The following is a 23866-nucleotide window of genomic DNA, read 5'->3' as shown; positions in this document are numbered from 1 at the left end:
GTGGCCCTGGAAGGAGGCATGGAAACCCCGCACTCTTTCCCCATACCTTGTCCCATGCATCTCTTCCATCTGGCTGAGCTACAGCCTTCTGTAATAAGCTGGTAATCTAGTGAACAAAAAGAGCATTTGGAATTAGATTATGGGGGCAAATATAAAAAAATTGCTAAAGTACTCAAAGTAGTTGCCTCTGGGGAGGGTGTACAAGGGGAGGATTGCTATTTCTGTAGCCAGCTTTTAGAACTCTTTGTCCTTTAAACAGCATATTTATCTTTGGTTAAAAAGAAACTCAAAAATAAGTCTTCCAAAGCAATAAAAAAGAATATTCAGGAACCGGATTCTAGCATTAACTACTTACAGCACAACTTCAGGCTCCAGAAAGGGGCTGAGGTCAGTGTTTCCGCCCAGCAAAACGCCACCTGCGACCCCAGCGTCTCACTGTCAGCCCCGAGCCCTGGCCCGAGATGCACATGCGATGCACGCACGCACGCCCCAAGGTGGGCATCACGGGAGTGTCTCACCAACGACCAACAGGGCGAAACCAACCACCCTTGTTGGCGGACTCACCCACGCCTCGTCTCCGCCTGGAGGGCCCTCCCTGGTCCCCAGCATGACAAGGGCTATTGAAAAGGAGTATCTTCAACAGCCTAGGAATGTAAAGTGAGGCAAATGAACACGGACACACCAGGAGGTCGTTCCCCAAGTTCTCAAGAACTCAAGTATTACCAGTCATATGATTCAAGGATTTATTAAGTCATACATGCAAAACATACTGCTAACTGCATTAGCAAAAGATCAATGTAAAAACACTCCACAAGTCTGCAAATGTCAATTTAAAAAATGTTGTTCTAGTGGTTGAAAGGTCCAATTTTGTGTTCTTGCCAGTGGGTAAGCTGTACAGAACGTCGTTAGCACAAGCACAAGGTCACAACCTCCCACCCAAAGGGACATGGTTAGGCAGAGCACAGGAAGCGTGACCACACGGGGAGGCGGGGGGGCCAGCAGCGGCCTAGGTCCAGTGCTGGGATCTGGCAAGACAGTGGTGGTAAGAAGGTTCGTAGTTTAAGAATATCTAAAATACTTAAAAAACTGTAGATGCAACACGTGATTTTTACATCTAGTTACTAGAAAACTAAGGAAAGCACTTATTAGCTTTGAATGAAAGAACGTGAAAACAGGAATGCACTTTACTAATCTACAAAAAAACTAATGCATTATTATCAAGAAAGATTTTATACAAGGAGGCATATTGCTCATTGAGAAAGGGGTCTATAAGAAAAGCACTAAGTTAGCAACTAAGGAATGACCAGTTCCGAGATGAATTAAATGCCCAATTGTGGGAGGGATTACAGGTTTAAGAAAAAGGAAAATCTTAAGAAAACACTTACTGATTAATACCAACTTTCACCATCGACTGCATTTGACAGAAACTAGCTTTTCAAATCTTACCCGTGACCCTTTCATTCAGTTTGATACGCGTACAATGTAGTGTGAATTAATCTCCACTTCATCTTTTGTCAAATACTGTCTTCATCCTCTGATCACATGGTGTTCCACACTCCACCCCAGTGTGCCCTCGAGAGCAGAATACTTCATCAGAGGAACTCGAGGAAGGGTTCTGCTCACGATCTCAGCGAAAGCTAACATACGAATTGTTTAAAGTCTCACTACGAAATAAAGACCAATCCAGAGTGGAGCTGCTGTACAGTACAATGTTAGGAGGAACATGGGTTGGTAAATTACGAATGGCAACGTTTCGTAAAGAAGGCTGGTGTGAAACTCATTAGTAAGCTCTGCCTTCTCTAACGCCAGAGGCTCATCTTCCGTAAGACAAAGGCCTTTAACAGGTTAGTGCTTAGTGTTCTTAGCACAACAATGCGACTCAGTTCACCAGGAATTTGGCAACTCTCTGTCTGAGCAGGAATAGGGGCTTTTGAAAAATAAGGCTTTAAGAAAGCTTGTCATTTTAGGGCTAAATTTTAATAGAATGTGAAAGTTTGAATCCTTACACTTATTTGTTTAAATAAAACCTAAAAATTACTGATTGGTTCAAAATGGTTTTATGGAAAAGCTAATTGGTAACAAAAACTTGGCATTGAGTGCGAAGGCTCCATCGTTTCTGAGCAAAGCATACAAAGGTTCGCAGGGCCAGGGCCGCGGGGCGAGGCCCAGCGTTCACAGCAGCAGGCATTTTCTCTTCCTCTTCTTGACGGGCGGCGGGCAGAGGACGGCTCGGATAGCTTCGTCGAACACTGTCTTGAGGCCTCGCTGTGTGAGCGCTGAGCACTCCAGGTATTTCACGGCACCTGCGGGAAACAGCCTCTTAGGGCATCGGCCGCTTCCGACAGAACAGGCTCCCCCAGGCCCGCCACCTTCTTCCGTCAGGGAGACCCAGCACAGCAACCCCTAACCCCACTGCCTCCCTGAACACTATGGGCGGGGCCCACCCAACTGGTTCCCCAAAAGTGAGCCAGACCCCGAGCTGGAGAACACCCTCTCCCCGTCCCAGGCGGGACTCGTCTCAGGAAAATGGAAGCAAGTGCACAGCAAACACGAAAAGCGCGGGAGCTCTACCGATCTCCTTGGCCATGGCTAAGCCCTGCGGGTAGGTGATGGGGGTCAGCTTCTTCTCCTTCAGCTTCTCAATCGTGTCCTTATCATCCCTGAGATCCAGCTTGGTCCCCACCAGGATGATGGGCGTGTTGGGACAGTGGTGTCGAACTTCAGGGTACCACTGGATGCGAAGAAAGGAAAAGAGTTACGACGCTCCCCTTTTGGCTTCCTTCTCCCAAGTCACATCCTCAGTGACAAAATGTCACTGCCCTTTAGTCACTGTGCCCGACGGCCTTCACGCGGAAACGGCACCTGCTCTCCTGTCGAGCTCACACGTCCCACTCACTCCCTCCGAGGACCACGGGGCAGCCTGGACCACAGGGCTCCCGCGGACATGTGACGGCGAGCAGGACTCCCAGGTTAAACCCCACAGCGAGCAGGCAAACTCGTGCCCGACAGGGCAGGCACTACTGTCAGCAGAGAGGGGAAGAGACAGGGACGGCTCCCCTAAAACCACTTTGTTTTTAGTAAAACGAGTCAAGTTCTTAGGTCCGCTCAGAAAAGACTCCATACAGGGGTGGGCAAAAGTACGTTGACAGATGTAATACAAGTAAATAATGCAATAATTAATAACACACAGTATTTAGTGTACTCGCAACTGTCACCTCCATTTGCCCACCCTGTATACTCAGGGATGAGAAGCAAGATCTGACCAAGGTCTCAGCTCCGCTGCCATCACCCCCTGAGCCTCGAGGAAGGGCCGAGTCTGAGAGGTGCAGGGGTGGGGGGGCGCTGGGCCCCCCTCCTTGGAGGTTGAGAGGGGCAGGGGTGGGGGGGGCACTGGGCCCCCCTCCTTGGAGGTTGAGAGGGGCAGGGGTGGGGGGCGCTGGGCCCCCCTCCTTGGAGGCTGCCTCGGCACTGAGTCAGCCGGAGGCTGCCACTCCCCGCGCTGCAGTCAGACACTCAGGACCCCGATGGTGTACTTCAATAGAATTACTAAACCCCATTTAACAACCGAAAATGTCAATCAGCGAATGGTATTTTATTTCTTAAAGTTCCTTCCTGAGAGTGACATTACGTAACAAAATAGGTTTTCTAAAAACAACAAACAAAAAGAACAACCCACTTACCTTTGCCCGAACATTCTCAAAGGACGCAGGACTGACGAGAGAGAAGCAAATTAAGAAGACGTCCTGGAAGAGGGAACACAGGTGGCGTTTAGGAGATGGTCTCGCCGTGACGAGCGCACTCTGCTTTCTAAGTGCCGCTGGGGACGAGCGGGCGGACCAGGGGCAGTGCTGGACCCCGCCGCCTGTCGAGAGCCGGCTCCCCGGATACACCCGGGCCTCGGGCCGACGGCTCCGGCTCGGTGAGCAGGGGCGCGGAGGCGGAACAGGCTCCCAGTTACTGAGGCTCTGGAGGCACCGAGTCCGAGCCCGGGGAGGCCTCTTCCCGTCACCCCAATCCCACTGGGAGGCTAACGGGGACAAAGTCACGTGTCAGGGCACCCAGGATATTCCCGTAAACCTGGTCTACAGACGGCAGCCGCAGGAGCTCCGCGCCTGAGGGACCGCGCCCTGAGCTGCCGCTGCCCAGACCCCCCGCGGAGCACCTTCCCGCGGAGGCGGCCCGCGTGTCCGAGCGGCTCCGGGCGGGGTAGGTGCAGAACCAACACCTGAGAAAATGGGGGGCTACAGAGAGACACGTGGGCGCTCCCTCCCACTCTGCCTGGTGTAACAAGTCTAAATACTTACTCGAGTTAAAAAATACCGAGTTTCTAGAACGCTAACTTTATAAAACATTTTCCTGGAAAGAGGCAACTATGTTACTTGGTGAAAGGCCCAATTCCCAAGCTAACCCTCTCAGTCCTCCCGCGGCCATCTCGTACCTGAAAGGGAAAGACCCACCAAACAGCTTCCTGCGAACGTTCCTAACGCAGCACATGCACAAGCTTGTCCAAGAGCCACCTCCGCTGACGACACGACCAAGCAGGGGTTAGCTCGCCAGCCGCACAGCCGCCCCCAGACAGGCCCCGCACCAGCAGGAGGCCCTGGCAGCCCGGTTAGTCTCACCGCTGGGCTCTGGGCCCGCAGCGGGGTTCCTGGCGGAGCCCCGTCTCCATCTCCACCAGCCTGGGGAGCCCCCCTTCACGCGGGAGGAGGAACTGCTTTCATTCACGCTGGTGGAGCACGGGCACCCCTAGCCAAAGCTCGTTCATCCAGCACACCCGACACGCGAGGCTGACAGGGGCCCTGGGAACGCTAGACACGAGAGGAGAGGGGAAGCGGAAACGGAAGGCGACTGAAAGGTTTACATACGGCAATCGGCTTGTCTTTGCCCCTGGAGGTTATATCCTTACCGTACGTTTCTCCGACCTAGTAATGCATGAGAACTTGGTTTGAGTTTAGTAAAAACGGAGGAAATACATCAGCACAGCCTGTTATTTCTTCCGCACCAGAATGTCCACCCGCCCAAGGTTTGGTCCAACAGCAGCCAACGGTCTAACCCCGCGGTCCCCCCCCTTTCGGACCCCACGGACCCCCGGGGACCCCCGGTTGGCGACCGCTGGTCTAAGAGGTCTCTGATGCCAAAGCCAGTTAACCACCCTGGGGGAGGGGATGGTGAAGCCAGAGGCAGGCAAACACGGGAGGAGACGGGCACCCTCCTCCCCACGCAGCACACCGAGGCCACACGCCCAGCAGCTGGTGCGCAGCAGGGAGGGGTTCAAGCGTGTCCTTCCTGCCACGGCCCCATCGGCGGCCGGCACGCCTCCCGAGAGCCCCGTCCAGCCATCAGACGCGGCTGAGGCCGCTGTGGACAGGCCTCGGGGGGACAGGCTCTCCGGGAGGGGGCCGGGGTGAATTCTGGGGACAGCGTTGCTGCACAGAGACCTTCAACCCCCTGCGGCCGCGGCTGTGGACAGAGTGGCCCAGAGCGACAGCGTGCGGGTGTTGGTTACGAGGCTTCCACTCACTCCTGTCCCAATAAAATGGGGAGACTGGCTCTTCCAGCAACACCGAGCCCTGGCTCTCCAGACGCACGGACAGAGAATTACCTTCATTTCGTCTCATTCGAGCTGCTCTCACTTCCAACTTGAAGAGCCCAGTTAAGCTTCCCTAAGCCCCCCTGTACCCTGTGGCTGTTGGGGAAGATCCGTCCTCCCAAGAACTTGCCGTGACGCCAGATCTTCACTGTGACACGGGGCTCCTAGGGGCTGGCCACGGAAGTGCCGTTCAAGGTGCCTCTGCCCGCATCTCCGGCACCTTTTCCATTTTTAAGAACATCTTTGGTGATGGAGAAGGATGTTTCCCGACCTCCGTTCACGTCCCACCCCCTGCCTGTTCCCTCCCCGCCGACAACCCTTCCCCTGCTGAGACCTTCTCCGCACTGACTGCTCAGACCTTTGCTCTCCACCTGCCGCCGCAGTGTCACGCGGCCCATCCCTTGTGACAAGCCTGTCCCTGTGACATGGAGCTCCTCACGCAGCCACCTGTGGGCAGCACACGACACTCCTTCCTCCCAGGTCACTGTGTCCTGCAGCCGCTTTCTTCCACCTGCGCGCTCCCGGGCCACAGCCACCTCTCCCCTGGGCGTGGCCGCTACCTGCCGACAGCACAGGCCATTCCTGACCCACGGCCGGGCCCAGAGGCGCTCGGGGACGTGAGCACTCCCGCTGCTAACCCTGTCCTCACGGCCCACGTCACAGCCGTTTTCCTCTGCCCGCCCGCCCGCCGCTCGGCGGTACAGCCCACAGAACGAGGTGGCAGGCCTCTATGGCGGCCTCTCAGGCCCACAGCACTGTCATTTCTCTCCTTCACTCCGTCTCTTCCCAGTGCTTTCCCCCTGCTTGTTCCTTGCAGGCGGGGGCAGTTCTCTAATACAGGCGCCCTACGCACCAGAAAAACACCAGGCACCCGCACGCAGAGCTGGAGCCCCGCCGAGGCAGCTGGCCCACGGCTCCGCCACGGCAAGTCTGTGTGGCATCAAGCCATCTCCCGGAAGGCCGCCATGGCCGTGTGCGCCATGCTGAACTGGAGACCAAACGTAAAGCAAACGGGAGACCACTCACTTCCCAGCTGTCCAAGCACAAGCACAGGAGGTCACTGTGCAAACTGCAAAGCCCCGCCGCCCTCCCAGCCGAGGAGAGGAGCTACCAGCCCGCAGCCCGGGCCGACTCCACCCTCACCTTCTAGGCAGGACTCACGGAAGGCCCCACAAAACGGCCCTCTTCCTGCCAGCACCCCGCCAGGGCAGCCCGCTTCCTCGAGCCCTTGCCCAACTCTCATCGCCGTCGCCGAGGCGTGCGAGTCCCTCAGGACAGAGTGCCAGCCCCTCCGAGCTCACCGCCGCCGTGTGCCCAGAGCCTGGCCGGAGGGCGCTGATGCTGCGGCGGCCACTGGCCACGCTCGAAGCCGTGTGGCCATCACACAGCCCCGCTCCGCACCCCGGCGCTTGTCTCTCGTGTGGCAGTAAGCTAGCCAGTGCTTACAAACCCTTTTCAAGTCAGGGCACATGCAGAAAACCGAAATACTGCCACGCCCCACCTGGGTGACCCACACAGGGTCGGGCCGTGTGACTGACAAGTCACACCTGTTCCCGCTCACACACTAAGCACTGGAACAGGCAGGCACAGGCAGTGCGCGGACACAGGTGCGCACACCTCCATGCTGAGCACGCCAGGTGGAGGTGCATGTGCAGAAGCTACAAACATGTTTCAGGAGAATGTCACGGTAACTTCTCGGAGGGGAGAAAAGCCCTGAGGATTACTTAATTTAGAAAAATAAACACGTGAAGGGCAAGCTACACTGAAAACGACGACTACTTGCTCACCGCCTTCTGGAGAACGAGGTAGAAACCAACGGTTTCAAAGGCTGAACTGAGCTCCACAGCTGCCGAGAGAGGCGCCGCACCCAGTGGCCTCGGGAAACAGAGTGTCTCTTTCCAGGACCCACAGACAGGATCCTTTCCCAGGGGCCCTTCCAGAGTGGCCTGAGCGCGGTCACGGATGAGCAACGGGAGCAGGCGTGCAGCCCAGAGAGCCGGCAGCTGGAGACGGTGCTCCATGAGCACCAACAGGAGCCAAGGAGCCAGCCTGGCCCCTCAAGGGCCTGCTCCCCCCGGCAGGCCAGCAGGGCTCAGCGGAAGGACACCTTCCAGGCGGGGCACCTCCACACTCCACCCGCCCTCCGCCGCCAAGGGTGACGTCCTTCCTCACCTGCCAGGAGTCCGCGGGCGTGCCTGCCTGCTGGCTGGGTGCTCCCCCCCTCTGCTCCTAAGGAACGCCCCTCGCCCTCCATGTAACACGTGGCGCACTACAGTTCACTGTATGTGTGAGCTACCTGAGGGCAAGAATCACACCCTACTCCTTTAGCTGTTCAGCATTTGCTAGGACACAGTTCTTCCCCACAGAGGGAACGAGACTCCCCCGAAGGACAACACCCCCTCGCTGTCAGCCACCTCACTGCCGCCCGAGTCCATCAGTGGCTAATCGGTGGCTATCTGTGTTCTTTAGCACACCAAGCGGAAATCTGGCCAAGTCACCTCTGACACACCGGAGTGCCTCCCTGAGAAAAAGACCACGCCCCACCCTGAGTCACAGGAGGTAGAGGGACACCCTACCCACCCTTCCAGACGTAGCCAGTGGGCCAGGAGACTGCTAGCTCAGTATGTTTGCAAACCCATTTAAAATCTCCAATTATTAAGCACCCACTGGCATAGAAAAGATTCCTAAACGTATTGATTTGGCTGGTTTTTAATACTTTGTTAATTTTTAGTTGTAGATAAACTAAAAAATCATACAATTCAAACCTCCCATTTTATAGTTTTTGTCTGTTACCAGAATCTAGCTCAAGAACAATCAGCAAAAATCTACAGCTCAAAGAAACAGTGCTTGGCGATTTCTCCAGCGGAAAACAAAAGAGGCAATCAAGGACTGCTGCCTGGAAAGGCAGTTTTCAGAAGTTTAAAACTATCGCTACTAAACAGGAAGTTCATTTAAAAACAAAAACAAGATGTGGGTAGACTGGAACGAATTAGTCTTTTCACCCACACTGCCCACCAAGGAAAAGTGATGGGTAAACCAAGCGAAGGTCAATCAAAGGATCAAAGCTGCCTTCTCCAGCTGTCTCCCTGACCTGACCCTTAACCCTCTGGCCATCTGGCTTGCTGGGAGGATGGGTGACTCTGAGCTGAGGTCTCCAGACCTGCATGTGAACGAGGGGGGTCTACCAGCCGCTGCACTGGAGCGGCGCTGATGTGCCTGGGACGGTCCCATATGCTTCCCGCCATTGACTCCGCTAATCCTACAGGAAAGAGGTGAGGCCAGAGATGAAGACAACTGCCCAAGGTTACACAGTAAGAGGGAGAGCAGGGCTTGAACCCAAGGAATCTGTTCAACTGCCTCTATACCATGTTTGTCAGTTAGTGACTAAGCCTCCGAAATTGTTTTAAATGCACTTTTAAAAGGAAGAACAAAATGTAACAAGATAAGCAAATGATGCAAGTAAGATACTTGCATATTTAAAGACAAGTGGCTCTCTCCCTCTCCCTTCCTCTCCCTCTAAAAGTCAAATAAAAATCTTAAAAAAGAAAAAATCACTCGTGGTCCTTACTGTCTGCGGATAGGAGAGGGGACGTAATCTGTCATAATCTTCTTGTCCAGCAGTATCCCATAAGCCCAGATTCACCGGTTTTCCATCCACCATAACATTGGCAGAGTAGTTGTCAAAGCTGTAAAACAGGGAGAAAAACTGTTAGCCTCTAGCCTTGGAGCGTAAGGCCCAGGTCCAGGACCTGAGTCGCTGTCCCAGCGGGGTCCCAGAGGAAGTGGTGCTGAGAAGGCCAGCGGAGGTGGGGGGTGGGGGCTGCAGGCCGCCAGGCCAGCAGATACCCCTCCTGCAGGCACAAGGAGACACCTGTGAGCTAAGAAGTGGAGGGAAGACGGGGTGGAGTGTGAGGGAAATAATGCACAGCTTGGGAAAATGCCTGGGAAACAAAGGAACGCTACTAATGTAACGGAAATCAGTTACTGTCAGCAATAAAAAGCTTTGCCTTTACTGAAGAGAGCACTGAGGCTTTCCTCCCCAGGAAGAAATAGAATGTAAACCTGGTCCCTCTTTCAAATCCCGCTGCTGAGCTTTTCACAGACGTCTGACTCACTCTCAACAAGACGGCACACGGCGGGGCTGGGCCTCCGCAGACCCACCGTGCAGGCTGGGCTGAGTCAAGGCTTGATCACCCACACCCGCAACCAGCGCAGCGCGGAGGGGTTGAGAAGCCATCGCTTAACGTTTTCAAAGTGAATGTACTGGGTTACACATCCGTTTAAATTACTCTGAAGTTGCTACACAAAAACTGGTTAACTGAAGGAGGAAGACAAAGAAGCCTACAGGCCAATAGGGGAAAATAAGGTTGACAAAAATCACGAGTATCACAGAGTAAGTAGTTCATACATAAAAACCTGGCATTGCAATTCAAACCAAACAGAAACAAAAGAGCTCCAGAATGCATTTTACATACTCTGAAGACTAAAACTTAAGGTCTTACTACACTGGGGCAGCAAAGTCAAGGTCTAAAGTGCTAATGTGGTTTGTAAAGTTTAGTGACCAAACTAGTTTTCATTGTAGGTCTGATGTGTAGTAATTCTGCCTCATGCGAAAAGGATAGATTATTCACTGAATGGTGACTCCCCCACCTCCAATTTGGGGAAGAATCAGGTGCCGGTCTCACACGAAAATAAAAAAACATTCGAGGCCCTGGCCGGGCAGCTCAGTCAGTGAGGTGTCCTCCCAACGGGCCCAGGTTGCTTGTTTGGTCTCTGCTCAGGTCACGTAAGAGAAGCAATAAATGAATTAATAAGTAAGTGGAACAACAAATCAGGGTGTGTGTGTGTTGCTTCCTCTAAAAATCAATCAATAAATAAACATTAAAAATACACCCTAAATAAACTAAAGATAAAAACTTGAACCACAAAAATCCTAGAAAAATTACTAGAGAATATTTTCGCATCACTCATAGGAGACATCGTAACAAAGTTCAAAGAAAATGAAGAGACAGGAATTAATATTTCTTATATACAGAAGTTCCATTGGTAAGAAAAAAATTTCAGTAGAAAAATAAGCAAAAATTTCAACAGGCAATTCACAGAAGACTATGAATGAACAGTAAACATTCAAAAGATTTTAACTTCACTGATGATCAGAAATGCAATGGTAAGGTAACTTTATCAATTCATGAGGACCACCACACGTACTAAGGGGCTGTTTCCGTCACAGCTGGTCAAAGTGATAGCCTTTTAGACGACAAATGGGTAGTATCTATGAAAATTTAAAATTTGGTACAATTCCACATGTGCACAAACACACATGCAATGATGTTTAACACAGCACTGTGTGCAATGCCAAGAAAATGACCAGGGTTCATCAGCTATAGCAGTTCAAAGTCCTAACAGCTGTTAAGGACTCAGCTCTATCTACATGTGTGGACAAGGACAGTCCCTACCAGAGGTTCCGGACAGTGTGATTCCACTGATCCTAATATATAAAAACCCAGGGTCCATAATGACCGAAGGCTCGACCGACCGGAAGCCACGGGAACGACCCAGCACTTACTGCCGAGGGGGCTGCGGATCAGGCCAGAGAGAGGCCTGGACAGAGAAGCAGGGTCTGATCCGTAGCCTCCGTGGCAGCTGTTGATCAGCCCTTGCCTCTCTCTTTCTCTCCAGGCCTCGTGGGGGCTGCTGATCAGCCCCACTTCTCTGATCAGGCCTGGAGATGCTGACTGGCATAGAAACCAACCAATCAGAACCAAATCTCGGTGAAGTGGGAGGAGCCAATGGCTGCCTAGGAGGCAGAGTTTTTGATGCTGACTGGCATAGAAACCGACCAATCAGAACCTAATCTGGGTGAACTGGGAAGGGAGAACCTAAGGTGGAGGCTGAGGAGGGTTTTAAAGGCAACAGCTGTTTGGTATAAGGCAGTGGTTGGCAAACTTCAGCTCGAGAGCCACATGCGGCTCTTTGGCCCCTTGAGTGTGGCTCTTCCACAAAATACCATGTGCGGGCGCTCAAGTACAGTGTGATTGAAACTTTGTGGCCCATGCTTAGAAGTCGGTTTTCAGCCTGGGTGAGTCTATTTTGAAGAAGTGGCGTTAGAATACTCAAGGGGCCAAAGAGCCGCATGTGGCTCGAGAGCCTCAGTTTGCCGATCACTGGTATAAGGTGTAAGAAAACAGTTCAATTTTGTAATGACCGGTTTGGCAGCATAGTGTATATGGCTGGCAACATGGGATTATGTATTTTTGTCTGCCAAGAGCATCTCCTCCTGCAGTAAAAGGGTTTTCCTCCCCATTTAAGCAATCCTATCCTATATAATCTATCTATACTAATAAAAGGGTAATATGCTAATTAGACCCGGTCAACCAGCCATCTTCCAGACGTCCGACTTCCTTCCGAACAAAGCCATGGTGGTGGGGGGCTGAGGCAGAGAGGGCAGTTGGGGGCGAGATCAGGCTGGCAGGGGAGGGCAGTTGGGGGCAACTAGGCTGGCAGGGGAGTGCCGTCTGGGGTGAGATCAGGCCAGCAGAGGAGGGCAGTTGGGGGCAATCAGGCAGAGGCAGTTGGAGGCGATTAAGCAGAGGGGTTGGGGGCAATCAGGCAGAGGCAGTTGGGGGCGATCAGGCAGGCAGGCAGGTGAGTGGTTAGGAGCCAGTGGTCCCAGATTGTGAGAGGGATGTCCCCCAAGGGGTCCCCGATTGGAGAAGGTGCAGGCTGGGCTGAGGGACCCCCCCCCCCCCCGTACGAATTTCGTGCACCGGACCACTAGTATTAAAATATGCAACAAGACACTTCAGGGAGCACCTAAGTGTGAGCGTTGTGCTTGAGGAGATGGGACGTGAGGTGTTTCCTCTCCACTGGGAGGGAAGCCGGGAAAACAGAGTTCAGCGTGACCACAGGGTGGCGCTGCGAGGCCAGGCAGGCTACATGGGGCTCCCTAGTAACCCCATCATTAGAAAAGCGCTTTTCCATCTCCACCCAATTCTGCTGCCAACAGGGAATGAGCAGCTCAGTAGCCAATTCCACCCTCCTGTACGCTCACTCCCAAACACACCCTGGTTTAAATTCCAAAGCCCCGTAACTCAACAGTGACATGGAACCAGTGGAGAACTTGCCAGAAAAGACCAATTACAACATAACGGAGGAGGTCATGTTCCAATGCCCTGAGCCTGCACACACAGCCCAGAGAGCCAAATGCATGAGACGTACATCACCCAGCCTCTATACTTCAGTTAGTTTAAATTTCTTGTATTTCCCAAACGTCTAAAAATCAATTAGAAAAGCTGTGTGTTTCATGACTGTGTGGAAACTACATTATATTAGGTATTTTTTTTAAAGCCCAAATACCTAGATTTTGGTGAATGTTTGAAAGGAAAAGCAATCATATCTGTTCATGTAAGTAGCAAAACAAAGGTCAAAGGTGTCTGAAAACATCACAGATGAGTGGATTCCCAGTTTAACTTACGATACTTACACAGTGGGGATATATTCTCCAGGAAATGCATTGGTAGTATAACTGATCAGGAGGCAAGTTTTACCTACAGCTCTAGAGAGAGAGAGAAAAAAAGGTATAAGTTGCTTGGTTAACATGAATGTAATCCTAGTCTTCATTATTCTGTTAAAATAATTTATAGAAAACAAGTATACACCAGTACTTAGCACTAAAGAAAACTGTTTCTGTAACCTTTTCTTTGACATTACACATGCATTTTTATCTTGAAATTTAAACTAAACGAACTAGAATTTTTCAGAAAGGCAGTCAGGAGCCGTCACATTCTGGTTAGGTACGCAGTCAGGAAACGCTCTTCAATAAGGTTCAAGAGAAGCACTATTTTAAAATGGAAATTCTTTCCTGTGACCATCTGTAGAATCTTTCATCCAAGAATCTTCAATTCTAAACGGAAGTTATTTGATGAAACTAATATGCAAACACAGCTCTCCCCTGCCACTTCTAATGTGTTGCTAAGTAATAGATTGTGGGACCTCTGAGTGGCAGCTCAAATTCCCCCCCCTTCCTAACGCCGTCCCTCTGGCAATCAGTAACGACTGCTCTCTCAACAGAGTGCTCAGTCATAACCACCACACAGAACTGTTCTCACTTTAACTCATCTGCATTCACTTGCCACCTCCCCACCCTCTGTCCTCACGTATCACCACAAGCTTTTAGAGCAGCTAACGCAGTATAATCCGGACGTTAATGAATAGCTCAGGGATGCTGGAGTAAACTTCCCAGCAGCGGCAAGGAGGAGAAAGCGAGAGACTCTGCAGAAATACTCCACAGAAGGAAGGCCTCCTAGCTGGTAACGGGTACAGCGCACCATCACGCACAAGTCTGGGATTGGAAGTCTCCCAATCATTAAAAAATAATTTTTTTTCAAGAGAACGTCACCTAAAATTTAAAGTTACTGCACCATTAGCCAAAATTGTACATTCCTAGGATGACTTCAGGGCCGCTAGAGCCCATGTCCCTGGCCGCCTAACAGTTTAGCAGATGCCCACCTCCCTGCCGTGCTCAGTAGGCTTACCCAGTTCCGAGGACACACCGGCACTCTGAGCTGTAAGGCTGTTGTCCAACCTCAGCTACTACAAAGGAGGCCTCACCATACGAAGCTGGGTGCGTTTCTATTTTCCCTGCACTCCTCGTTTGAGGCAAAAACCTCTCAACGAGGGCCGATTACAGGCCCATCCAGTCTTGCCAGTACTGGTTTCACTGGTAACATTACGTAGGGCTTAACAAAAGTTGGGACTCCCCACCCTAAAGCCCTCACAGAGTCAAACATTATATCATCAGGAGGTAGCTTCCAATTCCCAAAGGCTTTCTAAACAGAGATGACTCACTGGCCATACATGTTGTTAAAAGCTTAGCATGTCAAAATAAACCTGTACGAGCAGGAGCCTAAGATTTGCAGTCATTACCCTGAGCTGAGATCCACCCATGGCCAACTCTATCACTTACTGGCTGGAACTTTGGGGAAAGTTTCAGCTTCCTTATGCCTCCAGTTTTCTCAACTGTAATATGGATGCCAAACTACCAACTCCATCACAAACTACTGTGAGCATTCCTTAATTCAATTGGAACCTATACCAACAAACTGTGTGCTATGCCAGCAAGTAGACTAGGTGCTGCAACAAGTAAGACCTCATGGAACGTATGCAGTTAGTTAAAAAATGAGGAATACAGCCATGACAAAAAATTACAGGTGCTACAGTGTTATCAAAGATGCTCTGGAAACATACAGCAAGAGCTAACCTAGTCTTGGGGGCAGTTAGAGGAGGCTGCAGTGTATGCTGAGACTTAGGGGAAGGAGGGACACGACAGGGAGGATTATTCTAGACCAGTGGTCGGCAAACTCATTACTCAACAGAGCCAAATATCAACAGTACAACGATTGAAATTTCTTTTGAGAGCCAAATTTTTTAAACTATATAGGTAGGTACATTGTTATTAACTTAATTAGGGTACTCCTAAGCTGGCCTTTGCTAAATACATGGTATTTTGTGGAAGAGCCACACTCAAGGGGCCAAAGAGCCACTTGTGGCTCGTGAGCCGCGGTTTGCCGACCACTGTTCTAGACAAAAGCAACAGCATATGGGGAGACCCAGGACTAAAAGAAGCCCAGAATAACTAAAGAACACAGGAAAAAGAAGCAAGTGGTAGAGGAAAATTGGAAGAGATTGTCATCTCTTCTTGCTAGGAACATGGACCTTATCCTACTTGGGAAGTCACAGATGTTTTTAGTTGCCAAGAAACCATTAGATTTGCATTTTCAGAAGACTGAGCGCTGCTTGGAGAGAAGACTGAGGAAGCTGGGACCCTGAAGCAGGAAAAGGAAGGAGCAGCAGCTGCTCCATTCCAGTCACCACCCCTGGTAGTCTGGACCAAGAGGGGCTTTCAGGGTGAAGAGGGGGCATTTCAAAAGCTGCCTAGACTTGAGGCAGGACAAGCATGGCTCGGCCATGGGTTGGATGTGGTAGCTGAGGAAGAGAGCGGAGTCTAGGGCTATGATAAATGGACCTCTTTTCAAAATTACAAATGTTGTTGTGCAAAAATGTTCAGTTATTGTCACTTAATGTCCAGGATAAGCAGCTATGAGGATTTTAACTTTCGTCTTTGCCTGTGTGGCTCAGTTGGTTGAGTGTCGTCCTGTACACGGAAAGGTTGCAGGTTCCATTCCCAGTCAGGGCACATGCCTGGGTTGCGGGCTCAATCCCCAGTAGGGGGCGTGTAGGAGGCAGACGATCAATGTCTCTCCCTCTCCTATAAGTTTTCTCTCTTTACCACCACCAGCACTGCTAGAGAGCAGACGAGTTCCTGAGTAGGGGCGGCTGGGGACTGAGAGAGAGGGAGAGACAGAGACAGTAGGGAAAGCTGGGACCGGGTGGGACACTGCCCTCTGATGGAGAGACAGTGACCCAGAGCTGGTGCAGCACGTTTATTACATACAACATGATTCCAGGAAGTTTTACTAGAGTTTAAAACAAAGGAAATTATGTGAAATCATGGTTAAAAAACAAGCTGCAATTCTTCATTCTTGTGGCTTCTTTGTAATTGTCACTCCTGGCTGAGCACGGATAATTAGGTTGGCTCTTTGCACCTGGCTGAACTTAGATAATGAAACCCACCCCCTGGCACCTGAGCTAAGGGTCAGGCTGACAACATACCTGTCTCTGGCACGGTATGTTTCCCAGGACATGGCTCTGCCGGTGCCACTGGACTCAGCCGACAATTAGCTCATGTGCCTTCCCAGGCGCTCTCTACACTCTCCCTTCCTCGCTAAAAATCAATAAAAATATATTCTAAAAAAAATTTTTTTTTACTTCCCTGTTAAAATGTAGTAGCACTTCCTTTAAGATCCTGGCCTAAGTCTCTTCTCTATATCTGAGGAACAGAGCCATTACTGTAAAGATGGCCAACAGTGCTTTAAGCACCCTGAACTTTCTTTTCCTGAAACTTTGTCTTCAGCTGAGGCAGTATCTTTTGAAAGGTTGAACTATGAAGGAATTCAAGGTAAGGACATTACCTGATATTGACTGAAATTTTATTAGCAATCAGTTATTTGCTACAAATCTGCATCCTATAAGATAACTATAAAATTATAACTTTTTAAATAAGTACATGTCCAACCTTTTATTTAAATATTTATTTAATTTTTAAAAACAGATAAAAAGAAAAAGGAAACAGTTATTTACCTCCTATTAGTGTATTTATTCACTCCTTTTAAACACATCCACAAATAAATGCCAGAAGCCAAAGTCAACACTGGCTCTAGGAGAATCACAGATTTCCCCACAGGAAGAACGGAGCCATATTTGGTCATAGCCTGGACTGATGCTGCTGCAGAATTTCAGGAAGTTACTATTTGCTTTGGAATTTCCAATTTTATATATTAACTGCTCAGTTCAACCTCTTTTTAATCTTTGAAAGATTCAACTCTAGAAAATGAACTTGAGTCTACTGGAAGGACTTTCACATGAGCACTTTTTCTTTAACCTACCTGTGCACCTGCCCCATCTAACAGAAGTAACTAAGATTAAACCCAGTAACTTGCCGAAACCGGTTTGGCTCAGTGGATAGAGCATCGGCCTGCAGACTCAAGGGTCCCAGGTTCGATTCCAGTCAAGGGCATGTACCTTGGTTGCGGGCACATCCCCAGTAGGGGGTGTGCAAGAGGCAGCTGATGGATGTTCCTCTCTCATCGATGTTTCTAACTCTCTATCCCTCTCTCTTCCTCTCTGTAAAAAAATCAATAAAATATATTTTTTAAAAAATAAATAATAATAAAATAAACCCAGTAACTTGTTCCTGTAATGTTCATTTTTCCATTAGAATTTTAAGGAAACTTTACTTAAAAATATCTTGGAAAAATTCCACTGTTAATTCCTGAAATCTATAAACCAAAACTTTCACAAAAGAGTATTTTTTTCCATTGGTTAGGGGGCGGGGGTGTGAGAAACATGGATGTGAGAGCAACACATCAATTGATTGCCTCCAGAACTCACCCCGACCAGGGATAGAGATTGAGTCTGCAACCATGGTATCGAACCCGAGACCCGTTCATGCACGGGCCCACGCTCCAACCACTGAGTACACTGGCCAGGGCCAAAACTTTTTTTTTTTTAATGATCAATAACCTAGAAACATTAGCAATTCCTTCATGTTTAAAAAAAAAAAAAGGTAAAGAACCCAGGAAGCTAAAAAAAAAATTTAAAGATCCTGAATTGAAAGGCCTCAACTTGCACTGGGAAATGGGAATGAGACTCTAGCAGTAAGCCTTCAGTAAAGGCAAAACTATGCACAGAACATGTTTAGAAAATACATGAATAGTCATTTCATGCTACAAAAACACAAAACACTAACAGAAATTCTCATGTTCTGCTACTAACAAGACATCATAACCAACTTATAGAAAGCCACTAATTATCACCATTGGAGGCTTCAAAAAACTCACATTCTGTGTAGTTTCTGGAACAGTCAAAGCCGAAGAACTGCCGATAACAGAGTTAAGTCTGAGCAGCCTTTACTCAGACCGCCAAGCCTAACCCTGGGATAAGCTGATATTTGAGTCAGCTGAAGGTAAGAGTTCAAACAAGAATTTTTAAAAATATGTTTTTAGTGATTTTTAGAAAGAATGGGGGAGGGAGAGAGAGAAACATCAATGAGAGATAAACATCAATCAGCTGCCTCCTGCATGCCCCCTACCAGGTATGGAGCCTGCAACCCGGGTATGTGCCCTGACCAGGAACAGAACCAGTGACCTCCTGGTGCATGGGACAATGCTCAACCCACTGAGCCACACCAGCCAGGCTCAAAACAAGAATTTATATCTAACTATCACCCTGTCTCCTTCAAAGTCAGCTTCCCTAGTACATCGTCTTCAAACATTCCCTCCAATAATGGGAAGCCACGGACAAAGCAAACTGTTGATGACAGAATCCAAGTGGTAGTATCCACGTATTCATGTAGTTCATTGCACACTTCTTTCAACTTTTCTGTGTGTTTGGAATTGTTCATGTTAAGATGCTGGAGGAAGAACATCCCTTCTGACGACATCTGTTAACTGCCGATCTGGAACCGATCAGGGTTCCTGACCAAGCAGCTCCTTTCGGTGAGACCAGTAAGACGCAGCTGCCTGGCCATGCAGAGCTGAAAAGCAGTTAAGTACCAAAACAGTAGTGACTAATGCAAAGACAGAACATCATAAAAGGTGGATTTGAGGTTTTTAAAAATGGATTCCTGACCCTCCTCCACTAAACCAAATTTTTACTGCGATTATAATTTGAAATAGCAGTCAGAGGGGAGGGGTATTGGGAAGCTGGGTGAAAAAGGTAAAGGGATTAAGCAAAATTTAAAATTAAAAAAAAAAACAAACACTTAGCTCAGCCAGTGTGGCTCAGTGGTTGAGCATCAACCTATAAACGAAGAGGTCATAGTTCCATTCCCAGTCAGGGCACATGCCTGGGTTGCGGGCTCAAACCCAGTGTGGGGTGTGCAGGAGGCAGTCGATCAATGATTCTCTCTCATCATAGATGTTTCTCTCTCTTTCCCTCTCCCCTCCTCTCTAAAATCAATAAAAATATATTTAAAAAATGTTTTAAAAACTGTCACAAGCAACAGTATGGTGATTACCAGAGGAAAAAAGGGGGGGGGGGGGAGGCTGAACACACAATGTAATATATACAGATGATGTATTATAGATTTGAACACCTATAATTTTATTAACCAATGTCGCCCCAATAAATCGAATTTAAAAAATCAGTTCACAAAAGAAAAAAATTTAATCATATACGACCTAACTATCCGATAGAATGACTGAATAAGCTATGGCTATGATAAAGGATGACACATTAAAAAAAAAAAAAGGCATTATGTGTCATTTTACCAACCAAGATCAGTCGTATACTAAACTTGAATTTGGAAGTCAGTGAGGATTTCAAACATCTTTACAACAGGTCAAAAACATGGCACCCTATGCCTCAAAATGAAATACTTAAGGACAAACCATGAAGCTTAAAAAGAAAAAGATTATTCCATGGAAGGCATGATGCATACATGAATTTTTCATGCTCAATTAAAAACAATCCCTGGCCGCAATGTCTAAATTAGACACTGGGCTGAAGAGGCTACGAGCCCAATCTGGACACCAGTTTGTAGAATGAGTGAAATGAGGGCTTCAAGTCGCTCGCTCCTCGCCTTCTAGTAAAACAAAGCCAGAGCAACACTATTAAAGATCGTTTTTAAGTGTCTGACTGTGAGATGCTGCCTTACAGAAGTCAAGCTGAGCGAAAATCTTAGGGCAGAGGTCCCCCAAATAAAAGTGACGACCCCGTGTTCAGGAAGGGACTGCCTTCAAATAAAAAAGTACCAAATTTTATCTCCTAGTTTAGAGTCAATGCAATTAAAACACACAATATAGGAAATAACCCATTAGAAGAATATGGATTAATTCACCCAAGTTATAACATGGTCATGACATGGGACTTAATGAATCCAAACCAACATCATGTTGGCGTGGACACCCAATTAAACACTGGAAATAATAAAACAAACAAAACCCCCGTGGTTATGACTTAGCTTTTAACCAGAATTCCCAAGAACATTCTGAAAATGAGGAAGCTTGAAATTTGTGGAACCTGTTTGCCTTCATTGCTTCAACGGCCCTTAATTGCCTGAAAGTCCACTGTGTGACTCCTTAGCTCCACGTAGACCCCACTTAAGGCTTTAACCATTTGTTAATGAAAGAACATTCCCACTTTATCACCAGGAACATATTTCATTGGGTAAAGGCAGGAAAACACTTGGGGCATGGAAAACCGGTATCTCAGTTTTGTCCGGAAGTCATGTCTGCCACATGCTGTCCGCTAACCGATCAGCACAGCTCCCAGCCGTTTGCAAAGGTGCACCCCGCTCCCCCTCTCCTTTAGCGCTGTCAGCACCACGTCAAAGGCGGTATTTAAAAACCTCCAAACTCCAGGCTAGGAACTGTGCTTTAGGCCCCACACTCGCTTCCCAGAGCCCGGCAGCGCCTCGGGGCATCGGAAACAGCGACCGTAGCTGGGGCAGCGGGCCCTTACGGAGCCTCCGGGGGGCACTGAGCGTCCAGCATCTCCTCTAACCCGCACGACTTCCCCGGAGGCCCCGCCCTGGGGGACGAGTGACGGCTCCGGGGCCTCCTCCTCGGTGGCGGGGCCGGGGCTGAAGGACCCAGGCCCCAAACGGGCATTCAACAAGTCCTCGGACCGGTCCGGCCACGCCCCACAGCACCTTTATTTATTAACCTGTAACCCACCTGCCGTGCTTACGGCTTCGTTTTAAACATTTCCCAGCGGGAATATGACACGCTGTGGCACTATATGAAGACATCAGCAATTGGACCTTTTTTTTTTTTTTAAACGCAGAGAAACAATGTCAACTGTCCACACAACAATGACCGAAAGGCGCTGGGAGCTCCTCATCTCACGGGGCAGAAAGCGACACCGGCCCCGGGGACGCGTGCGGGGAGCGAGGCCGGAGCGCTTCCTCCGCCTCTGCCCGCGTCCGAGGCCGGACCGGCCGCCGCCCGGGCTGGAGGAGACGGGCTGGCAGCCCCGCTCGCGGCTCCCCTGCTCGCGCTGAGCTGCCCGAGCGACGCCGGGACGCACACTGGTGCTCGGATCACACTGAGGGGCTTGTCTCGATGGGAGGAAAAGGCTGCACAAGACAAGTCTTGTGTCCCAGGCCCGTGACCGCCGCACACAGTCATGAAAAGCAAAGCCCGAGTCCGGGCCGCCCCGCCCCGCCCCGGGGCTGCCGGCGCGGCTGCACCCCGGACCCGGCGCAAGAAGCCACGGCCACGGCCCCTCTCGTGAGGACCACACCACACTCAAAGCACGAAACAAACCCCAAAAACCCGTTTTAATCACCCCCCGCTCCTCGCTGACGGGGTCTGAGAAGTTTCTCCACGCAAAGAGCAAAAGTAGTCATTTCTTAAATCCTCCAAGTGGCGGAAGTGGACACCCTGGTAAATCAGTTTGGGGTCCCCCAAACCAGCCAGGCAGTACTCGTCAGTGGTGACCGACGGCCGGGCCGCACGGACGCTCCAGAGGGGGCCCCGGGGTGCGCGGGGAAGCCAGCCCAGGGCCCTTTTTTAGGAAAGGCAGCCGGCCCACGCAGCCCATCCGCAGCCTGCGAGGCGGTGGCGGAGCGCCGCCGGCTGCGTGTGGCCAGGCGGGCAGCGGGCGCGGGGAGAAAGCCGAGGGTGGAGTTCACTTTTCCCTCCGGCCGCCGTCGGCGACTCCCTCCCCCACCAAAAAGAGAGAACAGGGCCGGAGCCAGGCCCGCGCCGCGGGGTCCCGGGCAGGGGTGGCGGCCCGCGCCCCCGAGAGGCCGGAGCCCAGGCCCCGCGCGCGCCCGCCCCGGCCCTCGGCCCCAGCCCCGGCCCCGGTCCCCCGGCTCCCACCCGCGGCCCGGCCCGCGCACTCACCCGTCTCCCACCACCACACACTTGATGGCCTGCATCTGGGCCGCTCGGGGGGCCGCGGCAGCGGCGGCCGGGGAACGAGGAGGGAAGCGGCGGGCTCGGCGCGCGGCGGGCGGGCGGGCGCGCGGCTGCAGGCGGCGGGGCGTGGGGTGCCGGGGCCGCTGTCCACGCCGCCTCGCCCTCCTCCAACGGGAAGCCGAAGCCCAGCAGCGGCCACCACCCAAAGCTGGGGAAAACTGCAGAGAAACAGGAAATGGCCGCTCCACTCATATCCGGCCGTCCCTCCCCGCGCCGGCGCCGGCGCTCCCAGGCTCGGGGCGGGGCGTTCCCGCCCGCGCGCTCCCGGAGCTCCTCTCGGCTTCGGGCGCGCTCGGGGCCTTTCGGGAGCGCTCGGGCGCGGCCGAGGACGCTCGGACACGCTCGGGAGAGCTCGGCTCCGGCCGGGCGCCAGGGGCGGAGGGCGGGGCGCGCAGGCCGCCATCTTGGCGCGCTGAGGCCGCGGTGCTGCCCTGCCCCGGAAGGCCGGGAGGCGGCCTGGAGAGCAGCCTCTGTATCCCGGACCCACTCCCATGCGAGGCCCGCAGAAGGGCGTCGATCTGTCGTCCTTCCTGTGTGTTAACAGTCACTTAAGTGATGACGACACCTTCTAGAAGATTCGGAACCCAAAGCCATGCAGACCATACATCGCACCTTTATTCAAACAGGATAGGTTCATTCAACCAAAACTGTGCGGAGCTTTGTCCCTTGCGTGTACGTCCTCGATGATTTCTAGTTGCACAGACATGTCACCGTCCGCGGCTGACCGGCTTGTGGGGCCTTTTCCAGCCGGAAAAGAAGACCAGGCCCGGGGCGTGCGGTCTGACCACCTGCCGCAGCGCCCGGAGGAAAAGGCCACGTGCCGCCCTGGAGCCGACTGGCCTTTTACGGAGACAGGTTGGGGAAGGAAGATGGAGGCTGAGGAAGGGTTTACCTGGCCCGGCGGGCGCTCAGGGGCTGCGCCGACCTGTGAACCAGGAGGTCGCGGTCGGTCCCGGTCAGGCCCAGAGCAAAGCCCAGGGTGTGGGCGTGAGGACACAGCGGCCAATGATTCTCTCTCATCAGGGGTGTGTCTCTCTCTCCTCCCTTCCTCTCTGAAATCAATTAAAAATATATTTTTAAAGCATTCGCACCGGGTAGGAGAGGGCCGCGTCTGTCCGCAGGAAGGGTTTGCTCCCTGGGGTGGGCGGTAGGCGCCCGCCTAGAAAGTTCACACGGAAACGAGGAGGGGGAGCCCAGGGTTGGATGGCACCTGGCTGTCCCCTTTGGGTAATGGCGCCAAGAGCCACCTGCAGGCCATCCGGGGTGCCCACCTACTCTCAGGAACGGGACCCGTCTTGTCCGCTGGCCCCCGGCCATTAGCAGCCCGTCTGTCCCTTTCACTCAGCCCTCCATAAATTTTTTAAAATACGTTTTTACTGATTTCAAAGAGGAAGGGAGGGGGGGGGGGGGAGAGAAACATCAATGATGAGAGAAAATTATTGACTGGCTGCCTCCTGCACGCCCCACCCTGGGGACGGAGAGGTCAGGGCAGCTGCCAGGGACTCCACCTGTGACCTCCTGGTTCATAGGTCAACGCCCAGTCACTGAGCCACACCCCAGCCGGGCCCTCCGTAATTTAATTGGGAACATGTCAGTAGGGGAGAATGTTGTTTCTCTTGTCACTTTGTACCAAGTCCTGGAGACAATGTGCTGTTAGCAGCCCATTCAAGTGCCGATAGTTTGGTGTATTTTTTTTTAATATATTTTTATTGATTTCAGAGAGAGAGAG

The 23866-nt window shown here is 51.2% G+C and overlaps 1 protein-coding gene across 3 annotated transcripts; it reads right to left on the bottom strand.

The window, feature by feature from the left end:
* Window positions 1-729: 729 nt before the first annotated feature.
* Window positions 730-22166, bottom strand: RAC1 (Rac family small GTPase 1). 3 transcript variants are annotated; one of them, XM_054718226.1, is made up of 7 exons: window positions 22063-22166; window positions 13077-13148; window positions 9162-9279; window positions 4869-4925; window positions 3681-3743; window positions 2572-2731; window positions 730-2303 (listed from the first exon to the last, which is right to left on the bottom strand). In XM_054718226.1, the coding sequence occupies exons 1-7, from the start codon at window positions 22095-22097 to the stop codon at window positions 2173-2175; spliced, it is 636 nt and encodes a 211-aa protein (XP_054574201.1). In that variant the 5' UTR covers window positions 22098-22166; the 3' UTR covers window positions 730-2172. The 3 variants fall into 3 exon arrangements, with proteins under 3 accessions (XP_054574201.1, XP_054574202.1, XP_027987684.2); XM_054718227.1 differs by lacking the exon at window positions 4869-4925; XM_028131883.2 differs by lacking the exons at window positions 4869-4925; window positions 22063-22166 and adding an exon at window positions 16793-16935.
* Window positions 22167-23866: the final 1700 nt, after the last annotated feature.

The sequence above is a fragment of the Eptesicus fuscus genome, chromosome 6 (assembly GCF_027574615.1).
Source record: "Eptesicus fuscus isolate TK198812 chromosome 6, DD_ASM_mEF_20220401, whole genome shotgun sequence".
NCBI classification, from domain to species: domain Eukaryota; kingdom Metazoa; phylum Chordata; class Mammalia; order Chiroptera; family Vespertilionidae; genus Eptesicus; species Eptesicus fuscus.
Note: the sequence above shows the minus strand (reverse complement) of the source record. Positions and strands in the feature narration are given on the sequence as shown.